Source organism: Nothobranchius furzeri, chromosome 15, assembly GCF_043380555.1.
Source record: "Nothobranchius furzeri strain GRZ-AD chromosome 15, NfurGRZ-RIMD1, whole genome shotgun sequence".
In the NCBI taxonomy this organism is placed as follows: Eukaryota; Metazoa; Chordata; class Actinopteri; order Cyprinodontiformes; family Nothobranchiidae; genus Nothobranchius; species Nothobranchius furzeri.
This window is the reverse complement of record NC_091755.1, coordinates 60,067,768-60,091,939: the sequence shown is the minus strand read 5'-3', so window position 1 is coordinate 60,091,939 and position 24,172 is coordinate 60,067,768. Positions and strand designations below refer to the sequence as shown.

The 24,172-nt window shown below is 39.9% G+C and overlaps 2 protein-coding genes across 2 annotated transcripts in view; one reads left to right on the top strand and one right to left on the bottom strand.

Annotated features, from left to right (window-relative positions):
• The window catches only part of LOC139063350 (acidic proline-rich protein PRP25-like), a 308,451-nt gene that overhangs the window by 22,966 nt on the left and 261,313 nt on the right, over window positions 1-24,172 (top strand). The gene's annotated exons all lie outside the window — the stretch shown is intronic.
• slc9a8 (solute carrier family 9 member 8) lies at window positions 662-23,963 on the bottom strand. The gene is made up of 16 exons (XM_015968072.3): window positions 23,620-23,963; window positions 22,487-22,671; window positions 20,071-20,151; window positions 17,398-17,456; window positions 10,398-10,481; window positions 9,704-9,805; window positions 9,499-9,533; window positions 8,739-8,882; window positions 5,775-5,916; window positions 5,593-5,698; window positions 5,260-5,376; window positions 5,094-5,176; window positions 4,894-5,005; window positions 4,179-4,399; window positions 3,566-3,712; window positions 662-1,488 (listed from the first exon to the last, which is right to left on the bottom strand). Exons 1-16 carry the CDS (start codon window positions 23,850-23,852, stop codon window positions 1,375-1,377), a joined length of 1,965 nt encoding a protein of 654 aa, XP_015823558.3. The 5' UTR covers window positions 23,853-23,963; the 3' UTR covers window positions 662-1,374.

The following is a 24,172-nucleotide window of genomic DNA, read 5'->3' as shown; positions in this document are numbered from 1 at the left end:
GCCTCTGTAGCATTTTTTGTGACATCACCCCCTCCCTCCTCTATGGAGGTAAACTATAAATAGCAAATGTTGCACACTGTGCAAAAATATCAGTCACCCCCTCAGAGTCATCTCACTTTACAGAGACCCAGTCCTCCCTGAGATCCAACATTAATTACAGTCAGAGAGCATGTCATGGTCTCCTTCTGCAGTTTAACGCCTCCTCATCAAGGTGCCTGATAAGATCCCACAAGAGGATCAGAGAACATGGCGGTCTGGTGTTCCACATCAGAGAAGAAAACTGTTGATTAGGATTTTTTTCACCCATCAGGACTTAGTCTTGACCTTCTTTTATGTATTTTAATTACATCGAGGACCGGAGTCCTGTCTCAGCTTCATAATCTCCCATTTGCTTTTTACATAATCTAGCAGCTAATTAGTTCAGGCAGCTTATGAAACACGAATGAGAGCCAAACTAGAATAATGAATAGTTATGACTTACTGAAAAATTGGTTTACAGTTGATCTGAACTGATCTGTGTCTTATTAGAGTGATACAAGTTGGCCTTTTATTTAAAAAAGGGTCTTAATTAAAATCTATTTAGAAAGCAGGGTTTTTATTCTGAAATCCTAATTTGACCTCTGCTACCATTTTTTATATTGTTAGAAAAAAAAAGAACGCATGATGTCAACATGATTTATTATAGATTTCTTAGTAATCTTGCATTCACAGCATCTGTACAAAATCGAACAATGAACACATAAAATTTTAAAAATAAATAAATAAACAAGGAAAATGTTAACGGGACATGACATGACCGTTTTCCCCACATTCATTTGTGCCAATTTTCAGTAGAAATCCATGATTGAAAAAACCAAAAATCACAGGAGAAACACCTGAAGGCCCAGTTCAGACACAGTGAAGTAAGTTGGAGGCAGAGAGAATTAAAACAACAGAAAGGATGCAAAGTACTCCCTTTCTTAAATCCTGCCTAAAGCTGCTTCTCTCTGACAGAGATACAAAATTAGTACAAACCAACCATCAATGACAGATAAAAATGTGAAGGAAGAGAGTGAAAAAGGTGCTTTAGAGTTGTTTAACAGAACATGTCACATCACAGTTTATCTGCAGCTTTCCCTTTAGATGAAATCCTTCAAATAGGAGATGACCCGGTCTGCTGCTCAGACGTTTTAGCTCAAACCGATAACCAGCGAGTTCCTGCAGCATGTAACATTTTAACATTCTTTAATCCAAAGTTTGAATTTTAAATCTAATTTTCCTGGGAAAACAGATTTCACAGTAGTGCAGGAGTACGCAGCAGGCACCCAGATGGCTCAGTAGCGTGACTTCAGTAACATCCAGCCCAGAACGCTGCTTCACAGAGACCAGAGGTGTTTACAGAAGTTCTGCTTCATCCTCGTCATCCTCAGACCCAGACGGGCCCTGGCGAACTTCCTCATACCACTTGTTTGTCAGCGTCTTCATCTGGATGCGTCCGTGTAACAGGTCCTGTGGACCACAGGGTACACATCAGCAAGGGGGTCACAGTGCGCACACACACACACTCACAAACACACACACACGCACGCACGCACGCACGCACGCACGCACACACACACACACACACACACACACACACACACACACACACACACACACACACACACACACACACACACACACACACACACACACACACACACACACACACACACACACACACACACACACACAACCATGATGACCATCTTTAGAATTCAGAGCAGCAAGACAAGGCTTCTTTTTATTTTCACACTAATGTTGATTAAAATTTATTGTGTCTGCTTATTCCTTGTATTCTGATGTAAACATGAAATAAAAAAATAAATAAACAATACAGGCAATTATTTTATGTACCTTCTTTCTTTGACTTTATTATTAGATTAAGATAAATAAATATGGCCAACAGCTACATCAAACCGGTTACTGGTTAATCAGCCTGCTTCTAGTAAAACTCCTATTTGAAAACAGCATGAGGAGATGTAATCACATGTGCTACAGTTTGTCAGTTTAAGGCTTGAAACTTCATCTGTGCTTCACTAAATGGCTGATTTATGCAGCAGTTCAACGCCAAAGTCATTTATACAGAAACTTTGTGTAATCACTCAACGTGATCATCCTGCAGGTGTGGAGGACTAAAACTAGAAATATGGTTGCTATTTACTCCGCCACCGTTTTACATCCCTGAAACGATGCTCCTGACATAAAATAATGCAAGTTTGTACTTTAGAGAGGAGCTGATCTGATATAGTAGGATGGTGAGATATAAATGTGTACATAACAAGGCTGTGAAAGGAATGAACCTATAATAAATACTGACTTTTATTAAATGTTGCACACAGAGTCAATCCCCTTTAGTTACCCGTTAAAATAAATCTTAACAGAATTTACTAGGTTGGTTTCTTTTTCAGAGTTTCTCTGGTGAACCTTTGAAAAGTGAGATAGATTATCTTCATTCTACCAGTTTCTCCTGAAGGGTGTGTGTGTGTGTGTGTGTGTGTGTGTGTGTGTAGGGTGACTGACACCTGTTCACTGATAGACCTCAACACACACATCAGGCGAGAGGACAGAAGCAGAGGAGCAACAAATAAACGTAAACAGTGACTCAGCAAACCTTTCAGGAGCTTTAAAGTAAAAATCGTCTCATCTGTAAAACTTACTGTCCTCATTTAGAAAACGGACAACTTTGAACACATCAGCAGAGCTTCAAAACCAGCCACAGTTCTGCTGCGAAAACACACGAGGCCCGACACATTAAAGGTCTATTAAATCATAAAGAAGTTGCATTCAAAGTCTGGATGAAACTCAATTACAGGTAAAAATTGCACCAATTTTCTTCAATTCATATTTATTTTCAGACACTAAGCCACAAAAAAAAACCAAAAAAAAAAACTATACATTTAGAATATTTTTAGTAGTATTTAGTAGTAGTTTTAAGAAATAAAACAGTTTATTTTTGTCTTTTTGGGCACAATGGCTGTTGTGTTTTAGAAAATGTTGCTTTTGCTGCTAAATTGGTTATTTTATGCAAAGAGGTTTGCGTTTTGTCTGTGGTTTTATAAAAAGTAAATAAATAATACTGTTTTCTATTGTTAAAATAAACAAAAATGCACAACTGAAAACTACAATGATTAAAATAATCAAATATTTTTTTAAATACCAGGCAGAGAAGAAGCCGAATCCAACCTGGTTAATAATATGTTTAACGTAGAAAGGTTTTTTTTTCTTTAATTCAATCAATCCTGGTCATTTATGTGCAGAAGGTAAGACATTATAGCTGAATTAGGACTCAGAATAACCTTTCAATTAAAAGCAAATTGAATTAATTTTCAGAATAAAATATATTTTTCTGGAAACAAGTGGTGAAACTAATGTCAAAAACTAATGTGGATGATATTGAAATCCTCACTAAACATGAACTTGCATCATCAAATGAGTATTTACTGAGTAGCTGCTGTGTTGTGAGTGGAAGTAAAGCAGAATGACAGGTAACCAAGAATCAGATTATTATTGAGCAGAGAGGTTGTCTCCTTTGTCGCTCTCTCACCTCTTGGGTGAGTCTTCGCGTGAAGAAGGGGTTAAGATATTTAGCATCGAGCCACATGAAGCCCTTCAGATCTTGTCTCTGGTAGATGTGAGCTTCGTACTCCTCTTCTGTCAGCTCTGATAGGTGCTCTGGCTCAATGGTATTACCCTGCAGAGGAAAGATGACGAGATCGAAAAGGTCAGAGATGAAACTAAAACTCCCAGAACACAGAGCCTGGGTGACACGCAGCTGAGCGAAGTGAGGATCACACAAACAAATAAAGGATTGGTAGATAAACACTGTAGCTATGATGAATAACCCCTCATCTTAAGCAGACGTAACTGAAATATTAAGCACAATAGCCCGTCTTCCAGAGTCGGGAAATTGTATCGACGCCGGTTGTTAAGAGTGCATCTGTGCAGAGAGAGTGCTTTGCTCTCTGCTGACTCCGTTCCTTTTAGCAAACCACAATCAAGCCTTTGATGTTCTTTTCAGCAAGAGCCGGATGGCAGATGAGAGGATGCCTCGGCCAGCATCAGCACAGACAACACTCTACAGATCAAGTGTTTGCATTTGTTATCAGAATAAAATGAAATAAAACAATTTCTTTTATTTAGATGACATCATTCATTACCATCTTCTGTGTCTTGCTGAGGTTGACATCCTTCTTGTTCTTACGCCGTGACTTGTTTTCCTCGATGTCCATGATGCGGATTAGCGGCATTGTCCCTCCCCCGAGGAAGAGGATGGTAAAGAGCACGATGATGATGGTGGTGGTGCCGATTAGCTGACGCTTCTCAATGGGCTCAAGGCCCAAATGAAGGCTCAAAGCGTAGGGAATGGCCCCTCGTAAGCCTAGAGAGGAGAAAAGACTAAATGCATCGATAAAAACTTCCCGTCAACAAAATAACACATTTATTGATGAAATGTGGAAGTTTGCAATCATTTTAGTCAGATCTCCAAGTTTCTTTTACATGAAGGGGTGGGGTCTATTGTTTTTACCACAAGATATTTGAGCAGTAAAATGAGTTTTGGTGTGTGGGGGATCAGGAACTGGGTATTTAAATTTTTTTAGTTAGATATCGGTGGATTGGGTTAGAAGATTTAAGTTTTCTCAGGATTTGAGCAGAAAAAGTATAAAAGACATTATTTTAAGACCTGCTAGTTTTTTTTAGCATGTGATCCAGATGTAGTGAGGAGACCAACACTTTCCAAATCGAATCAAATTAATACTGAACTTGAAGCGTTTGGGCTAGGAGGTGCGGACTGGTTCCAGTTACTGTTGAAACCATTTCTCAGGCTGTGAGGCATGCATAGTATTAGCTGAAAGGGCTATTATGTCATCTTACCACTAAACCACATGATAAACATCATTTTGGGTGTGATCTTGTGGTCTCTGAAGAAGTTCAGCAGGAACGACAAGGGGAAGATATTCACCGCTCGGCCAAGAAGGACCAGGACCTGATGAGGGTTAGGGACAGCAATCAGGCGTAACATCACACGGGTTAACGCAGGAGCTTTGTGTGATCACACAGAAATACAATCTTACTATACACCAGATGACAAAGGAGATTTCAAAGTTGTGTGGGAAGCTGAAGATGGAGAGCCCGAGAAAGGCAAACACACATGTCTCTGAAGGGAGAGTGTAAAAAATTATGTCGAAAACGTGTAAAATGAAAACAGGAAATGAGAAAACAGAGCAGGAAATTACTCACCACACATGAAGGCTACAGTTCGTAGAGTCTGCTGCATTAGGATCTGGGTGATGGGAGAAAGATTGTGATGGGTGTAGTGGGACATGGCAATCCCCGCAAACAGGATGGACATTATTCCTGTCAGAGGAGACAAACAGGTGAAAGTCGGTATTGGTAAACACACCACATTGTGTACAGGTGTTTGTGTGTGTGTGTGTGTGTGTGTGTGTGTGTGTGTGTGTACGTGTGTGTGTGTGTGTGTACGTGTGTGTGTGTGTGTGTGTGTGTGTGTGTGTGTGTGTGTGTGTGTGTGTGTGTGTGTGTGTGTGTGTGTGTGTGTGTGTTTGCACCAACCGGAGAGTTTGATTCCCTCTGCCAAGCCGTAGGGAAGGTATGCAAAGATTATCATCATACCAAACTCCAGCGATGGAGTCTTCCTCAGGTCAAAGTGCTTCAGAAACTAATCAGTGAGTTAAGGACTTGAAAGCACAACACAAAGTACAAGCATGCATAAAATCACTAATGAGTCGGGATACAAGAGCAGAAATGAGTCCAGTCAGGGTTCCCAGGGCAGCAGAGCCGAAGAACATTTTAAGAAAATATCCCAGGGCTTGTATGAAGGTCTCCCATCCGGTTACTGTGGAGTTTTCAGAGCGGGAAGCAAACCCCTCTGCTGTGCTGCAAGGAGGAGAAATGGGAGCTGGTTAAAAAATCCCAACTGCAAATAATGTGTTGTAACAGCTGCTTCAGACAATAGAGGGCAGAAAAGCTCTACAACTGAGAGCACAAGAGAACAGCCCAGGGTGTGTGTGTGTGTGTGTGTGTGTGTGTGTGTGTGTGTGTGTGTGTGTGTGTGTGTGTGTGTAATCTTACCATCATGTTGGCTAAACAGAGAAAGATTATTTCGTATTATCCCTTCACTGATCTCCTGAAGCAGAAAATTAGGCAGTTTTATCCGAGGCTTTTTAATTTGCTTTTATTGTCCATATTAAGAGCTTTTTTTAAAGACAACGTAGAACCAGACATGCAGTAAAAGTTACGATCAATAAAAAAAATTATAAGACGTATTCCATTTTCATAAAAAAATGATAGTTTTATGACTAAATCAGCTTTTTATTACAAAACACAAACAGCAGGAGTATTTAATAATCTGTTATTTAATCCCTAAATAAAATTATTAGCTGTGTGTTGGCAGGTCAAACTGTCCAGTACCTAACTGAAAAGGATCACTTGGTGAGGTGCTAACAACAAACTGCCAAGCCTGTTCATTTTATCTATTATTCATCCCCTCATTCACTCCAAGAGGCCGTGCAGCTCCTTCGGATCACTATACACAATTAACTAACAGTCAGGCGTAAGTAGATAAAACAGAATACAGAATGACATCAGCCACTACAAACAGCCTGCCTGTTTCCATCAGGTGTTTTTCCCCCTGGTCGGTGAAACCTGACTGACGGGTTTCGGTGTGTGTACGCTGATACGGCGCAAACAGTTTCACAGTTGTGAAGACAAACGGTGAACAGGTGACAGTGTTTGGTGACACATGAGAATCTTTAGAAAGGAAAGCGCTCCAGAAAACCAATTTCCTGGTGCCGCTAATAATTATGAAGAACATTCCCGGCATCAACATTCAAGCGGCTGATGTTTAGGAGATGAGATGGTAGATTTGTCAGGGTGTGTGTGAGGGATGATTGTAATGCTGAAACAGTTTCTATCCTGCTGTCTGCGTTATTGTGACACAAGCATGGTGCAAAGGGTAAGAACAACTAAAGTGGCCCATGAGGTTCCGGGTAAGTCAAGGGTCAACTGCACTGAGGAAGATAAATAACCCCAGATAAAAAAAATAAAAAAAACAGATTAAGTCCCGACAAAGTCAGACAATAAACTAAATACATTTCGTCGTATGGTGCAAGAATAAATCTTAGCTTTAAAAAGGACATTATCGTAGCACTGCAGACAGAGGCTGTAGAGTAAGGATAGAGCATTAAGGTTAACCGTGCAATGAATATTACTTTTATCTAATCAGGCTGGAGTTCAGTGCATTGTCCAGATTATGATAATCTGCCCTGTCTCAGGAGGCATGACTCACAGATGTGCCACACCTACTGGTGGTGACCATGGTGACAATCGCTCAGGAAATCAGCCGCACCACTTTTTCAGAGGCTGGGACGGCCGCTGCTTAAAAAAAATAATGCATTTTAACACTTTTCTAACGCAAGTGGAGGCAAGAGACTCACAATTCAATTTGAGAATTGCAAGATGTCATCTGACTCAGTGAATGAAAAGCTAGACAGACAAAGCCTGAAACTTCAGGTGAATTCTGCCTTAGAGTGGCTCGTCTTTAAAGGCTTTGACTTCGTGTCAGAAAAGTGCTGGCACTGTGATGGAAAGGTTTCATTTCAGTGCCTAAATAATAATAATAAAAACACTCCTGCTCATGTCAGTGTTAATAAAACAAGTGGGAATAGTTTGAAATATTAAACTTTACAGGAAAGCAAAGTGCTATTAACAAGTGTGACATGTGTGAGGTCAACTCAGCATGCATGTGTACCACCAGGAACCTTCTCTGCTTTCATATTAGTTACATAACAGGTCCTGAAAAGTTTAAGCAGTGATGACTTTAAGTCTTTCATGCCAAACTTATAGATTGTGTCTTACAAAGCTGAAAGAAACGGCTACACTTTCCTGTCACCAGCCACGCTCTAACCACCGAGAGGAGCCACAGGTGCTCATAGGAAAAATAAAAACCCACTATATGAACACAGGCTGTGAAAGACCGTGCTGGTTACCATGGAGATGCCTTTTACCCTTCTTTTATCAAAAATATCTAAGGCCCCTTCTTGACAAGGTTTCCTTCTCAAGAGGACATAGAGCATTTCTATTATTATCTTGGGTCAAACATTTTATAAAATCTGTTCTATTTTTCTGGAAAATCTAATTAAAAAATTTAAATCTGGCAAGAATGTTTAATGATCTGATCAAAAATATAAAAATCAATGTAAACACCTACAACGTAATGTGTCTTGCTATAAACTACAGTGATTCTATCAATAATTTTCTTCTATTAACTTTCATTTTATAACTTCTACAAACGATATGCATGCATAAGAGATTTCTGTAAAACAAGGTCTAGGAGATCTGCTTGTAGTAGGATTTAGATGCTTTCTTTAATTATTTTATATTTGCATGACCTCTAATGCTCTTTACAGACATCGTCTACTCAAATGTATGACTTGAATTTATTTTTTTCCACTTCCTTCTGCTAATCCCATTATCACAACCTTTGACAGTGTTGCTTCAGAGAGTTCATTTACCTTAGACTCCAAGATAAGCAGCTGAACAGGTCATATTTTCCCCACAATGACTCAGTTCATTTGACTTTTTTATACATTACTCTTTGCATATTGTCATCAGGCCCACGTAAATCAACAGCACGTGCACACCAATCAAATAGGCCAACCAGGCAGGGTTAAATGTGCAACCTACGAGTGAGTTCTTACTTGGTGAGGACAATGGAGACTGCATCATTGAGGATACTCTCACCAAACACCAGCATGTTGAGGACTGGATCCACGTTAAGAGCATTAAATATGGCGATGGTAGCTACAGGATCCACTGCTGAGATCAGAGAACCAAAGGCGAAGCTGAAGTGAAGAAGTGAGAAAAACAACAGCTCAGAAGTGAAACTTTTACAGGCGTCAAGATATTTCAAACCAAATAACTGCAGGAAAAGAGGTCACCGCTAACCAACAAGCATGCACCAAACTCGTCCAGCTACTTCTGCGTATTTGTGCTCTTACTAAAGATGAATGTTGTTAGGAAAGTAAGGAAGATGGATTTACTCTAAAACTAATTGGATTCCAAATTATAATGAGAAAACAAGGTGAGGTTTAGATGTAATTATTGTAGAGAGTGAAGTGGTAGAAAAACACGAGTTGAGCAAACAGAAAAATGCCGGAGGTCTGTGTGGGCAGACATTTGCACACAGATCCAGGACTGTAATGGAACCTACAGAAATTCAATAAGCTCATTCTTAGTCCTTAATTACACCTCAAATGTTATTAAAATGTTTGGAATAATCCTTTAATAAAACACACACAGACTGACAAATGGCCTTGAAAACATTTCCTCTTTGGTGAGGAATGTGACTAACCTAAAACGGATAAGGAGGATCTCCTGGAAACACAAGGGCGTGGAGTCATTTTCTGTTTGAGCAAGACACCTCTGGTTCACAAATAGTGGTTAGACTAGAAGACTCACCTGTCAGTCATGGTCATCTTATAGATCACATCAGCCTAGAAACAAAACAAAGGTTAGGAATCACACAAGCTCTGAAACGTACCACTGTGACAGTTTTGGTGTTTGTACATTTCTGTGAGTCTTTGATGATCTGGGATAAGATTCTGTTTTAGAAGAGCAAAGAAAAACAAAATATACATATTTCACTGAAACCCAGACTCCTCACCTGGCCAAGGAAGTAGATCCCTCCCCCGACTATGAAGGCAGAGATGGCTGTACCGATTACGGCAAAGAGAGTGATGGAACCAATGTTCTGGAAGAAGTTACCCTAAAAACAAACAAACAAACAAACACGCATAGTTCAAGTACTCATGAGATCAACAGCATGCCATCAGAAAGAAAACGTATGATAGAAGAGGTGTATAACACAAGGGGTCTCGTGTTTTATTAGACTTGTCTGCGATTACAGACTTGAAGCTTCAAGTTCCCCAATCAGGCTTCAACCACTCAATCATCAAATGTGCCAATCCCACTAGTATAACTGAAGAGTGAGTGATAATGTTGCTTTATTATAGACTTCAATATAATCTGGCTTCTACTGCAACCACAGATGTGACGCCCTGCTGAACCAACAAACTGTGTGTTTAAAGTGATTACGGAACGCCTTCTCCTTTCAGACCTGTTGGCTACACCCAAGGATTACGTAGACACCGTTCAACACACAAGTGTAATTTTTTATTATAAAAAAAACAAGGCTGTAGAAAAATCTATTCAAAAATAAACATTTTAAAATAGGAACATTTGCAATCACAAAACTATCCATGCTTTGACCTCTATATCTTAATTGTAATAAAAAATGTTTACATATTAACTAAAGATCTTGAGAATGTGACCCTAAGTTAAATCAGAGTCAGTCATACCTTGTGCAAAGAGTACCCAGACTCAAAGATGATGGGCGGAAGTAATAAAAGGAAGAACATGTTGGGTCGAAACATCTCCTCCTCCTTTAAAGAGAAAAACAGTTTAAAAACGCTACATATTTTAAAGGTGCATTATGTAGAAATGAAGTTAAAATGACGTCCTGTAGTAAAATTTGGTTACTGTAACCATTTTAAACAACTCTGCAGCTTTTTGTTGTGGTTAGCTTCTACTCTTTGAGACGTGCGCTGCTCTCTTCTGACCGCTAAATCATCACTGCCTTCAGTGATCACTAGTCAAGGAATGTAGAAGAGACTGGCGTTATTGGACATGATCGATTTCCTGTCCGTTTCCTATATGCTGCTAATGCAGGCAATGGAGGTTTTAACGTTCAGCATATGCGTATGCGACTCAGAGACCAACTGTATTTCAATAACACATAATACACAGTTTGTCAGTGAACAAGACCTTTAATACATTATGTAGAACATAGTGGGGTTGTAATCTAGAAATAAAACACTTATGCATTATGTAGTAATGAAGTAAAATTGACATTCTGTGGTAAAATTTGTTTACTGCAACCACTTTAAAGACCGTCGTTAAATTACAATTGTCGGTGCTGCAGTATTAGCTTGCAGGAGACATGGCACCCCCACACTCGCTGATGGTAAACAGGAGTTACGTCCCTCCTTTCTTTGTTTATAAAGGAGAAAAAAACTGACAATGCCCGCAGCCAGCTGGATATGCAACATGTTTCAGTATAACCTGCATTCCAAAACGACTGAAACATTACTCTTTTGGAATTTTCCAACTGTAAAATTGTCACTATACTCTTACATACTGCACCTTTAACAGGGACCAAACTCACTAGTGTGATGCTAGGAGTAGTACAGGCATGCATAACCTGGATATATTCAAAAAAATACATAAAATAAAAGTTATTAACAACTATTAACAGTAAAGAAAATGACAGAGTTGTTCTCAACATGCTTCGCTTTAGAAAACTGACACCAGGATGACTACACACACCAAGATCAGGTGATTACCAGTAAGTGTTGCTTGTCAACTAATCCACCTGTTCACTCATGCATCCCAACTCTATTACTAATCCATGCTGTAAATAGAAATAGGAATTTAAAAATATCTTTTCCTTTTATCTCCGAGTCTCTTATTCATTCACATACACAGTATCCCAGTGACCTTTGATCTAATTATTTCAGCAATATAATGAAATCATTGTTGCTCCTCAGCAGAATGGGCCAGCCTCCCAGATAAGGCCCTGGCATCATGTGCCCATGCTTGGGCATGAGTCACTGTGTGTTCTTGAGCCAGTGGATGGAAATGTGTAATTTGTGCATAATAATCTATGGTTGTAATGTAAAAATCAATGTGGAGTATGCACTAGAAAATATTCATGTAGGATTTTGTTTTATTCATGGTAGGCTGTGCTTTTGTTTTCGTGAGAGAATGAGAGATGGGACAAAACTTCAGCTGCTCGACAATCTCACTCTTTGTGTTATGAAAGTTGATTTTGACAGCTGGAAGACCCGGAATCTCACCCCATTGAGCTGACAAACAGCTGGAGACGGCAACAACCATGTCCTCCTTGTTAAACGTACTGGAAAAGCTCAACAACAGATGGAAGCGATTTAAACAGACATCAAAACCAGCAGAAATAAAAGGCTGAATGGAATTCTAGTTGCTAAATGACTAAGCATTTACAAGCAGAAACTATGTTTAAATGTATAATTCATTAGCTAACCAAATTCTTCATGGTTGACCACAACAAATAGCCTAAAGAGTAAAATATGATGTTGAATAGGGTTAGAGTGCGATTAAATAACTCGTGGATCTTTTATAAGACTAATATTTTGAGGCTTTATTCTCCAACAGTATTTTTAGCTAAAAGCTTTTAAAAACAGGTCAAGCATAAAGCTGCTACATAGAGAAAGCACAATGATTTAAAGGCTACATGGTGACTTACTTAGTCAAATAATGCATTCAAATTTCAGGAAAAGTAGGCCAACTGCAGCTTCCAGGTTACCAAAGTTGATGTTACTAACGTGACATTTACCTCCACCAGAACTCCACCTCTCATTTCAGCTCAACACCACAGATACAAGAGCGTACGCCAAGCATGCACTGCAATTTGACATCTACAGCTGTACTCCTGACGCACGCATGCATGCACGTTTCACTGCTATGGTTGAGAATGTCTGCTGGAGTGATGGAACAAGAACATGAACCCACGCATGCACAAAATCTTTTTATATGTTCAGCTACATAGCCAGATGCCCATGAGTGCTTCTTATTCACCTTTCTGGTTGAAAATTAATAATTAGCAAATGTTCTTCTGTTAAAAATGTGGAACACTGAAACACATGTTTTTATTATTGTTTCTGACTTTAATCGGTTACAAATCAGTTTTTCATGCAGGCTGGACATGAAAACAGTCTCCTACACCTATAGATAATAGATGGTGAAACTCTAGGATATGAAAAGCCTGGCAGATACGTCACACTCACTTAACATTCATGGACTCAACCATCTTGACTCGCGGCGGGGAAGGCTGTTGTTGGTTTAGCGTCCAGGAATCAACAGAGAACATCTTGGCCTAGTAAAAGCTAACTGTTAGCGTTAGCAACTCCACCACATTGCAGAACTCCTTCAGGCTTGTGTTATTTGTGGAGATAAAACATCAACATTGAAGAGCAAACAGGGTCAGTGGTAGAGTTGCATTGCTGTTATCCAATTGGAAGAGAAATGTCAAAATATCAGAACAAAAGAGTCCAAATCCAGCCCTGTTAAGCTTTCCTCTGATGAGGCTCGCTTCTAGTTCCTGAAACAAGCACAACTGAGCATCTCATTTCCCTGGAGTTTGACTTAGAAGGCACTCATTCCTAAAAGAGACCACAGCAAATGTTAAAGTTAAACGAGTGTCCCACACCTTTAAAAACACCAAAAGATTAGCGGAGGTTTCTAAATTCATTTTTGGCCCATATGTCATTAGGCCGGGGCCACTGGTGACCAGTTGGAGACGCATAACTGTTATAAAATAAATTTATAGCTGAAATCACATTTCCATACTTTTATTTTTTTGTCAAAAAGAGTTGATAAATTGTGACAATCTGGTAAAACTGGTACAATGAGACAACATTTCTTGTCACAATACAATGTCTAAGTTATGTCCCAATTTATTTTTTTCAGTTTATACCTATTAAATTAGCCTTTTTTTCACAGGAATAATGTTGAGTGTAATTATTCATATTTTCAAACTCACGTAAATTAAAAGTGGTTCCAGATGCATGTGACAACTCAATCTATCTTCAGAGTTTGTTTGTTTTGCAAGATTTCTGAACATGTTTAAAATCCCAGCAACATCCAGGATCTGAAATTCATGCAAGGGATTTGAGATTCCTCCCAAATGTCTGGAGACGTTCTGAAGACTCCTTCATAAGTGACGCTCACCATATTTCACAGCCCAGTGACACACTGGTTTTAGAATGACAAAAAACAATGTAAACCAGAAACTCTGACATTTAGGAGCTATAAATAACGTGTGACATTTTTAGATGTCAATATTAACGAAAGACGTCGAGTTCTATATTACTGTTCGGATAAGAACTGGTTTTTCGTGTAAGGCTGATCTATGAAGGTTGCAGAGAGACTAGTGGCAATGAGAGTTCAGAGACATTGGTGTATTAATAGATGGCAACAATAAGCATAAAATAAACTCAAAAAGAGAAGGACAGATGAAATGGATAAACCCAGAAAGCAGAGGGCTTGAATATTCTTTAGAAGTGCTGAAACCGAGCTGAAAAAGAGATGAATGCTAAAGATGAAGGGAAAATAGTCAAAGGAAGAAAGAGAAAACAGAATGAAAATAAGAGGGACCACTGAGGGAGAACAATGTTCAGAGTACAGGCTCCCTAGAGACTTGGCTTTGACAACCAATGACATCATCACATGGGAAAAAAGCCTCCTGAAATCAGAATTAAAACCTGCCTGAATGTGTCAATCTCAGAACGTTATTAAAATATGCGCAGCCCTTTGGGGCTTAAAACACACCACTGCAGCTACCGATGGGAAAAAACGACGAGCCTGGATACAACATAAAAACTAATGTCTGCAGTGTAAATATATTCACCTGTTTATCTCAATTTATCTCACTCTGCACTTTGCCTAGGAGACACAGCTACAGCGCTAGCTCGTACCAGCAGGCTATTTCGTCTTCAATCTGTGTCAGAGCACAGGGGAAAAATCGGCAGATGAGAGGAAGGGAAAGAGGTAAAACGAAATACCAGAAAGGAGCACAAGGGTGAAGTTTCTGTTCATTTGTTGGATTACGGAAAAAATAAATAAAAAGTCTCCATCAACAGTTCTCATCTCTTCATTGCAGTTCTCTTAGCAGATTAGGCCTTCCAGTTTAGATACTTTTACAAAAACTTTGTTTACATAATAAAACAATGTCTCAAAAACGGCATCAGGTGTTTTCATCTCACTAAATTATCTCAAAGGACCCAATAATAACAAACAGGGCTTTTCAGTAAAATATTAAACGGGTTATAGATTGTTGAGCATGTAAATATTTTTCAGCAAGAAGAACACAAAAGCTCATCCAGGACTGGTCTGATCTGCTTCTACACCTGGTGTAGGCAGAAATTAACCAACTTGTGGGACTCATCTGAAAGCTGTGCATCATAAATCGTGTGTGTGTGTGTGTGTGTGTGTGTGTGTGTGTGTGTGTGTGTCCACTCATGCTAGTGCAAATCGTGTCTGTCTGCACATGTACCTAAATACTGGCAAACTTCTACATACATTTAGCCAACAGCAAGAATGCAAATCAATCTAATAATGTGGGAAAAACCAGCAAAAACAAATGGTTTGTACCTTCTTAAGGAGGCTTGTGCAACAGTTTACAGTTAACTTCACTGTGCGAGTGCTGCTGTGTGCTAGACGAACAAACCCCATTTGCCAATTGAAAAAACACGGACAGAGTGTTTGGACGTGGATACAAACAAAATGACGGAAACAAAATTATAACTTTTATGCTCAAACAAGCCTTATTCATCCCTATTCGGATGCTGTTGGGCCGAGACGTTCAGCTGGACCTCTTTGTTTACACCGCTGCCTCCTGGATAACTCAGCGATCAGAGTGTTGCTAGTATCGGCTCATTCTTGGATGTAGAAACTTTTCCAAAATGTACATAAATGTATGCGCGCCACAATGTGAGCAGGGTTTCCCCCAGAAAATGAGTTAAGCCTGGTAAGGATTAAGAAAAGGAGTTAAGCCTGGATTTAAGCCAGGCGGGGGGGGGGGGGGGGGGATCGCGCGCTCCATCCCGCAGCGCTTCTCTGTGAGAGCGGGGGTGGGGTGGTTGCACACGTTCCGCTGCTGTTTCTCACCAGTATCAGCTGATGGAGGGCTCTAGTTTCGCTGCGCTGTTCGTGTCAGCAGGCACGGTAGGGTCAGGGAGGGGGGCGGGGCATGACACTTAGCCTGGCGGGTGGGCAAGCAAAGCCTGGCGGCCTGCCAGGCTTATAAATCGCTGGGGGGAAACCCTGGTGAAAATCTGCTCTTCCAAATAAAAACTTCCCTTTCCAGCTGTTTCATGTACTCCTAGCATCACACTGTTGAGTTTGGTCCCGGCTGTTGCCACGCAGACCTCACCCGACTTTGGGAAAAGGATAAAAAATGTCCCCTCCAACATCTGATCTGAGTATTGAGTCTGATTAGCACTACCCCCCAACAGCGGTGCTTACTTTTCTCCCATTTGAACATATTTAGAGGAGAAAACTACAACTTTGAGATGAGCGGAGCGACTCAGACCCATAGGCACCCATGTAAAGTATGCGCTTGCTTGTCTCGGGCTACATCCCACAATTCAAAGTGACATTATCTCACAATCTATTTTTAGCAACTATAGAATAAAGCTGTTGGCTTCAGAAACATTCTTGTTGCAGGAAAACAAGATTTGAAGTTACATGCATCATGTACTTTCCTAAGATGTATTACAAAATCAAAGAAGCAAAAAAATAAAAATAAAAATAAACTCCCACCTGAAAAGAGGGACCTAATGCCTTTAGTTTACTGTGATGCCAACACACCGAGCGTGCAAACGTGAAAACAAGAAACCAATTTACCAACTGAATCACAGTTTTGCCTCTGGTTGTGTTACTCAAAAACAAATAGGTCAGAAATAATGGATTTGCATAATGACCTGGGCTTTTTGAGGACTATTAAAATCTTCTAAGTACTTAGCATATTGATGCTCCTGTAAAGAGTCGACTTCATGTCAGAGTGTAACACTTTAGTGAAGTGGTTTTTAATGAAGCTACACAGCAATCAGCTGCCATGGAAGCCCTGCGTGGCTTTTGTACGCAGATAGGTGAACAGGCCAGTTTGCTTATCATGCTCTAGAGATTCACAGGGCAGGACAACATAGGGAGAGGGGCTGCGGGGGCTCTGATTACTTGTGTCGATGACTCAGCAGCAGCCTGGGGCCCCACAAGCTAAAACACAATGGGCCCCTGTGTGCAAGAAACATTGACACAACCTGTCCCGCTTTTCCTCCCTCCCCACTCACGCTGAATCAGTCCCTCTGGTTCTCTTGTTTGCCCGTTCCCTTACTAACTGGTTGACAACAAGGAATGTTAATTAAATGCTAAAAGAACCAAAGGGGAGAGGAAAAGCTCACAGTGACACAGAGGGAAGTGATAGCAGGACAATGATGTGGGCCAATTTGAAGAGGAGATGTTGTGATGTGTGACCAAGTGATGAGTAACTGAATAATGACGCAAAATGGGGAGATTTGGAGGAAATGTGTCAAATGACCAAACTGCAGAGACTTTTTATGTTATCTTGGACAGAAATGCTATTTCATCATGTGATGACTCAAAGTTCAAATGACAACTAAAGAAACATTAAATAGTATGCTTTTATCCACTGCTTTGTATACGAGGAGTGGTGAATAGGAATGTAAACATTGAGTCGGAACGTACCTTCCAGTTGGCCAGCTCCTGGAACTCAATAATCTTAATGAATCCTCCCATTAGAATGCCTGGAAAAAGTGAGAAGACAAGATCATTATCACTAAAGAATAAGTGTACATCTCTTCGTGAAAATTTCAACTCAAAAATCAGTTTTTGAGTAATTGTAATAAAATTAGATCAAAATCCAGAAGACAAGCATGTTTCATGAAAGCATTCGGGATTGTTGTGGAAAAAACACAAGTTAAATGAGGTTGTTTCTTCACAATGTTACTTTTGTAACCTTAAGTTAATTACTGCTAATATTAGTTGTTATCCTTAGCCATTTTCCCACCTTTCCAGTTCTTAGAATTATCTGCACAAATGAGGTAAGAGAGTCACCACACGTCTTTTAGGATTCAATCATCCTTTATTTACCGGTGTATACTCGGGGAGATTTATACTCCTGTCCTGGTGTGAAGTCAGAGTCTGGCTCCTCCTGGAACCTAGAAGGTCATAAACTTTATTCTCACCATTTCCCTGGCTACAACATTCTTTAGTGGCCATCTCACCCTTCAAATCAGAGTTGGGAGTCAACCCAATCTATTTGGTTTGGGTCTTATCTTTAGGCTAAGACTGCAGTGACATTGCCTCCCTCTTGGTCCATCTTCAACTTTAGTACCAAACTAAAGTACTAAATCATATGTGAATCACTTCAAGTGAATATAAGCATGACTACATCTAAGTTTTGAGTTACATGTGTGATTAAACTTTTTTTTAATTTACTTCAGGATAAAATAAATGTAAATAATAAAAAAGAAAGACATTTTTGAAACAATATGGTCTTAAATTTGTCTTGGAAGACCTTCAGCTCTTTTGCTAGAGCCTCACTGCACACAAGGAAACAATAAAAGGCAGAGAAAGAAAAACAATGAGAGAAACAGAAACTGAAGATAAGCCGTGTGCAGATATTGTGAGAAAGAGCGAACAAACGATGAGCAAATGGGAAAGACGAACTGATGACAAAGGAAGTGTGGCCCTTCTCAAAGTGTTAACTGAGTTTTTTCTCCACAGCAGAGTCTCCCACCCACCAAAGGCTGATAGACGCTCTGTTTCATATGCGGTACGCTGGCTGCAACAAAGAGTAAAGGCCTTCAGGGTCACGATGGATGTGGTTCAGTGAGTTGCACCGATGATGAACGCATGTAGATGCAGGATGCAAGATAATTATCGATAGGAGAATCAGTAGATCAGCAGATCTCTTTAAATGTCCAGCATCTTGCTGCAATATTTAACCATAATCCATATTACAAATAAAAAGTTATCATAATTTCTACCAAAAAATTAGAAAATTAAGAAAAATAAGCAATTTTTATATCATGAGGCACTTCACAAGAACAAAAAAATAAAAAAAATTATATATATATTTTTTTTTCCTTCTAAAATGTCATAAAAAGTGGGAAATTGATCAGTTTAAACCAAAAAATGAGAAGGAATACAGCAACAGTCAGAAAGAGGTGATACTGGATCCAGAGAAAGGCAGAATTAGTAGAGAAAGCAGCATGAAAAAAAAGTTGTGAGGAATAATCAACAGAAGGTCACACCAAAGCCAGCCTGAACAAGTGAGTTTTCTGCTGCTGTTTAAAGGAGACCATTGAGTCCACTGATCTCAGGCTCAGGGGGAGAGAGGTCCAGAGTTTGGGGGCCACAGCAGCAAATGATCTGTCAGATTTGGTCCTTAGCCTGGTGCGCTGCACAACCAGTAGGCTTTGATCAGTTAGTATACGTAGAAGAAGTAAAGAAAAATAACCCGTATCACCAGCAGCACTTACACTGTAATGTAAATATACCCTTCATGATGACACTTTTTAAAAACAGCCTAAGATATTAACGTTGTACTGGAGTTAACCCTCTCTGTTTACAGTATCCAGTGTTTCCCCTACACAGGCTCAGGCGTGGTGCTGCACCACCAAAACGGTCCGAGAATGTGCACTTCCCCACCTACCCCCACCCCCCTTCCCCGGCTGGAAAAAAAATGTAAGGGCAACATTGGTATCTTTCACATTCATCTTCACAAAATAATTTTGTTTTTATCTACTTATACCATAACATACCATTAATATAGCCAGCCATTGTCCTAACAGGTACATGTTAATGTTTTCATCATAGTTTTCATCATACGTATATAGTATACAAATAAATCTGAAATAATGTATATCAGTTTAATTAATTGTTTCATGTAAAAAATTGTATTCTTACAAAAATCCTAAACAACGATTTCATTATTTAATTTTTATGATTTCATCATTTCATGTTCGACGATATCTTCTCAAACCCACAGCGCGTCATCGCAGATGACTGCTCATACTGAGCCAGGTTCTGTTGGAAGTTTCTTCCTGTTAAAGGGGAGTTTTCCTCTCCACTGTCGCTGCATGCTTGCTTAGTATGGGGATTACCATCACTGACACAACAAGGCAGTGACTCAATGCAATCTGCAGGGTTTCCTTACATGGGAAACATTAAACTAATTGGCATAATGACTTGAACTCAGTGCACTGATCCTTGCACAGACTGAGTAAAGGGAAGTTGCATAAGTTTGCAGTTATAAAACAATTTGTGCTTTTAATTAAATTGTCTTGAAGTGCTGTTAATTGTGTAATCACTATAGGGCATATCTGAGCACAGTATTGCATGAGAAGCACTCACCCAGTGACACAACAGCCACACTCTCTGGAAGAAAATGCAGCTTGAACTTGATAAGCAGGTGCACCAATATGATGCAAATACCTGGGGGAGTGAGGAGGAAAATATGAATGAATCAATATTTAGGGAAAAAAAATATTTTTCAGAAATACGTCATATCGGCTCAGATCAGGCCTCAAGATACTTGCATCATATAGTGCTAAACATTTAAAAGTTTATAACAGGAATGAAGGGATAATATGGCTCTCAATACATTTGACACAGAGAAAAGGTGTGCTTCAGAAATCAGAACAGGCCAATTGATCAAGTATGAACTGTTCTCTTAGATTTTCCACTGAGGCCAAAGAACGAGAAAGAAACTGTTTATGGTGCGAGTGTGAATTTTAAAGGATGTGAGTGGTTTCTACACTGCACTGCACTCTTGAATGGTTTCTTGTGCATTGACACGTGACCACTGATGAGTATTAGCCTCAAAATAGAAATATCTCTTCTTCTGCTTACTAGCTTTTTGGCTCCATGTGTCTAAACAAGTCTCACATGAGAAGAGCATGAAACCACATCCTGTTCCTTATCATCCATCACTGATTCGTCACAAGAAACAGAAAAGTGTTTGTTTGTACAGTGGAGAATATGGTCGGTAAAGACGGCTCTCCCTTGCCCTGCCTCCAACATGCCTCCATCTAAAAGGCTAGGTTATCCAGAGTTATCTCTGTAGTTATGCTGCTATAGGCTTAAACTGCTGGAGGACATACTGACCACTTTCCACACTCTTACTACTTTCTTCTACAATCTGCTCTTTAACTGCCTTATTTCCTGCTATTTCAGCTGTTAACTTTATTTTTTCTCTAAGTGTTTTTCTCCCCAGAAGCAGCTACAATGGCGTTCTGCTGAGCTGTGGTGGCCTCATGGAGGCATCAGCTTGAACACTGCTAGTAACCACTTAAACTTTCTCCCTCTCCTGATAATAACATTTTACTTTCTATGACATTGAATGTGCTACTACTAGTTTACCTGTTGAATTAATTATAGATTCACTAGGATAAATACAATAAAGTTTATCTCTTGCTAAATAGAATATTAACTAAGAAATCACAATGTAACCATAGAATTACTACTTGGTAGATATGTTGTGTAGATGTGTATGCGTGTGTCTGTTCTGTCTTCTTGATCCCCAGTGAGTCGTGGAGGATGGCTGCTTACACAGAGCCAGGATCCTCTGGAGGTTTCTTCCTGTTAAAGGGGAGTTTTCCTCTCTACTGTCGCTGCATGCTTGCTTAGTATGAGGATTGCTGTAAAGACTCTGACACTAGTCAGTAACTCGATGCAGTCTACTGGGTTCCTTATATAAAAAACTTTTTACTGATCGGCTTAATGAATCGAACTGTATTGGGATGTTTACTGTGTGAAGTGTCTTGAGACAACTCGGCGTGATTTGGCGCTATATAACAAAAACGAATAGAATTTGGACCACAGTGAGCTTCTCTTTTGTTGTGTCATTATTTACATCCTCCATCCTATCCATGATGGGTCTTTGGCTGTGTTCTAACTGCAGAAACGTAAGTCCAGGAAACTTGGCCTTTTTAAGAGGCTCTTCCCTAAATCCCTTCCACGTCAAAGCAAGGACTCAAAAAAGTGCTGGAGGAGAAATCAAATATCCAAAACCAGCTCCAATTTGGAGGGCGTGCATCCATGGTGTCTTGTTCACCTTAGTTTAATCCCAACTTCAGCTTATAAGATATGTTTCTTTCAAGATGTAATACAGGACTAATTCTTATTATTTGCAAACCCAAAACTCATGTGGCTTAAATCAGCCCTAAGGGGACAAAGAGCACATAGCAAACTACAGCACCTCTAGCACTGAACGACTCATAAGCTTTGATCCGATTAAGAAAACAGTCAAATCGGACCTACTTAGATTGTTTATCAGTGTTTTTGTTCCAAGGTGCACACAAACATTTCCTAAATTCAATAGAAATGTGAAGGGAAAAAATGTGTCTCTGTGAATGTGTGTCTGTCCGCAAGGAGGCTGCAAAACTGTCAGCTCAAAAGCAAAATGAAACAGAATGGCCCTTGTTTGTTGCTGGGGGAAATGCTGGGAGGAGGCGTTCAATCAGTTTACTAATCTTTTAGAAAAGTGAAATCTTTAGGAGTGGTTGTGTTTAATGTCACAAATGAAAACATACCAAAACATTTAGATAACATTTACAAGGAGTTGACCTCAGTGGAAATGCAGCAAATCTAATAAAAAAGTTCTTTAGAATAAAAGCAGTATGATAAATGATTTAGGGTGGCTTTGATTCAAATGTTTCTTATATTCCCTTCAGTAAACAACCTTGAAAATAAGGAGCAAATGTCACCAAGTGGTAAATGATATCAGAAAGAAGAGATATTCATAGTGTGAAGGTGAAAAAGCACCAACCAATAACTAGCAGGCTGAAGAAAATAGTCATCCCACTGGACTGCTCCTCTTCCTGGGCCTTCACCCCTGTCTGCACAGGCAGAATGGGCTTTAGTGTTGGGGGTGGCGCCGTAGTTGGTTTGGCAGTAGTTGTAGAAAGATGAGAAGTTTCATTGCTGTTGCTTTCAGACGTGTCATTTGACTTGCTACAAGAAGACAGAAGTAAGGATGTGTTGGGGCATGGCATAGGCACAAATTGAAATCCAGTGTGTTCAGTGGCCTAGTGGTAGTGTCTGCCCTGGGACTGGGGATGAAGGTTCAAATCCTGGTCAGGTCATAAAGTTAAAGGTAAAGTCCCATAGTCATCATCACACACTGGTGAAATTCATTTCTGCATTCGACCCATCCCCATGGAGGGGAGCGGTGAGCGGTGGCTGCGCTCGGGAACTATTTGGTGGTTTAACCCCCCGTTCCAACCCCTTGAAGTAGAGTGTCAAGCAGGGAGGCATTGGGTCCCATTTTTAAAGTCTTTGGTGTGACCCAACCGAGAGTCTAACCCCATCTCCCAGTCCCAGGGCGGGCACTACCACTAGGCCACTGAGATGGTTAAACCAGAAACTTTAAAAATGGGACCCAATGCCTCCCTGCGTGACACTCAGCTTTTTGGGTTTGATTGGGGGATTAAACCACCAAATAGTTCCTGAGCGCAGCCACTACTGCAGCTCAACGCTCCCCATGGGGATGGGTCACATGCAGAGATGTAATTTCACCAGTGTGTGATGATGACTAATGGAACTTTAACTAAATTCGAATTGGCATCATATTTAGTCTAAACCGCTTAGTGATGCAAAACTGAGCAAATAAAAGGAGATGAGAGATCAATATTATCACAAAATCTCATTATACCTGGAAATTATCAATGGTTTAAAAGACAGATTTTCATAACACATACATATAGAACTCCATTAGCAATATATTCAACATTAAAAAATGACTAAAATAACTTAATAATGCACCATTGACTATGATAAAATGCCTAATGTTCTACATGAAAATAAGATGACCAGTTGGAAGAAAACCTGTAGAACGGGTGCGCCTAGTTGCAGCTTGGAAGCTAGGTTTCTCTAGAGAGCAGAAGACAGGTGAACTCTGACCTGGCGAGTTGTCCTTCCGTTTGAGGGTCGTCTGAACCGACTTCACCAGCTTTGTCATTCGTTTTAGACGTCTGCGTTTTCCCAAGAGCAATAATCCTTTTCTGCTCGTCCCCTTCGTCAATTACATCTCTCTTGTGCAAGTCTAAAGAGTTTGCTCCCTGAACTCGCTCTGACACGCACACATTCACAAAAAACAAGAACAACACAAAGGGTTTAAAGCTAACGCCTGTCATTTTCAAATCGTTAACTTTAAACCTGGTTATACTGTACAAAAACAGACACACAGCTTCATCTCGGCTGCCCCAAAAGCATCTGGCTGCGACTTTGTTGACATCACGACTTCACTTCCTGGTAACGGTGTTTTGGGAGTTGTAGTCCTTAAATGCGATTCACCTATGAATTCAGTGGACAATTTACACAAATATAAATGTTTTGTGATAGTTCGGTTCAACTAAATATTCGTATACATCTAGTAGTTTTTCTTTGGTTTGTCTTGACAGCATTTGTTAAATGCACACTGCAATATTGTTTTCATTGACTCAATTTCCCATCA

What these genes read in the sequence shown, in the direction of transcription:
- slc9a8 (XM_015968072.3), bottom strand. Translation starts at nt 23,852, where the DNA reads ATGACAGGCGTTAGCTTTAAACCCTTTGTGTTGTTCTTGTTTTTTGTG. An exon ending in CTTCAGCCTGCTAGTTATTG is followed by an intron (nt 20,152 to 22,486) that starts GTTGGTGCTTTT and finishes TCACTCCCCCAG; the next exon opens with GTATTTGCATCATATTGGTG. An exon ending in CTGGGTACTCTTTGCACAAG is followed by an intron (nt 9,806 to 10,397) that starts GTATGACTGACT and finishes GTTTGTTTTTAG; the next exon opens with GGTAACTTCTTCCAGAACAT.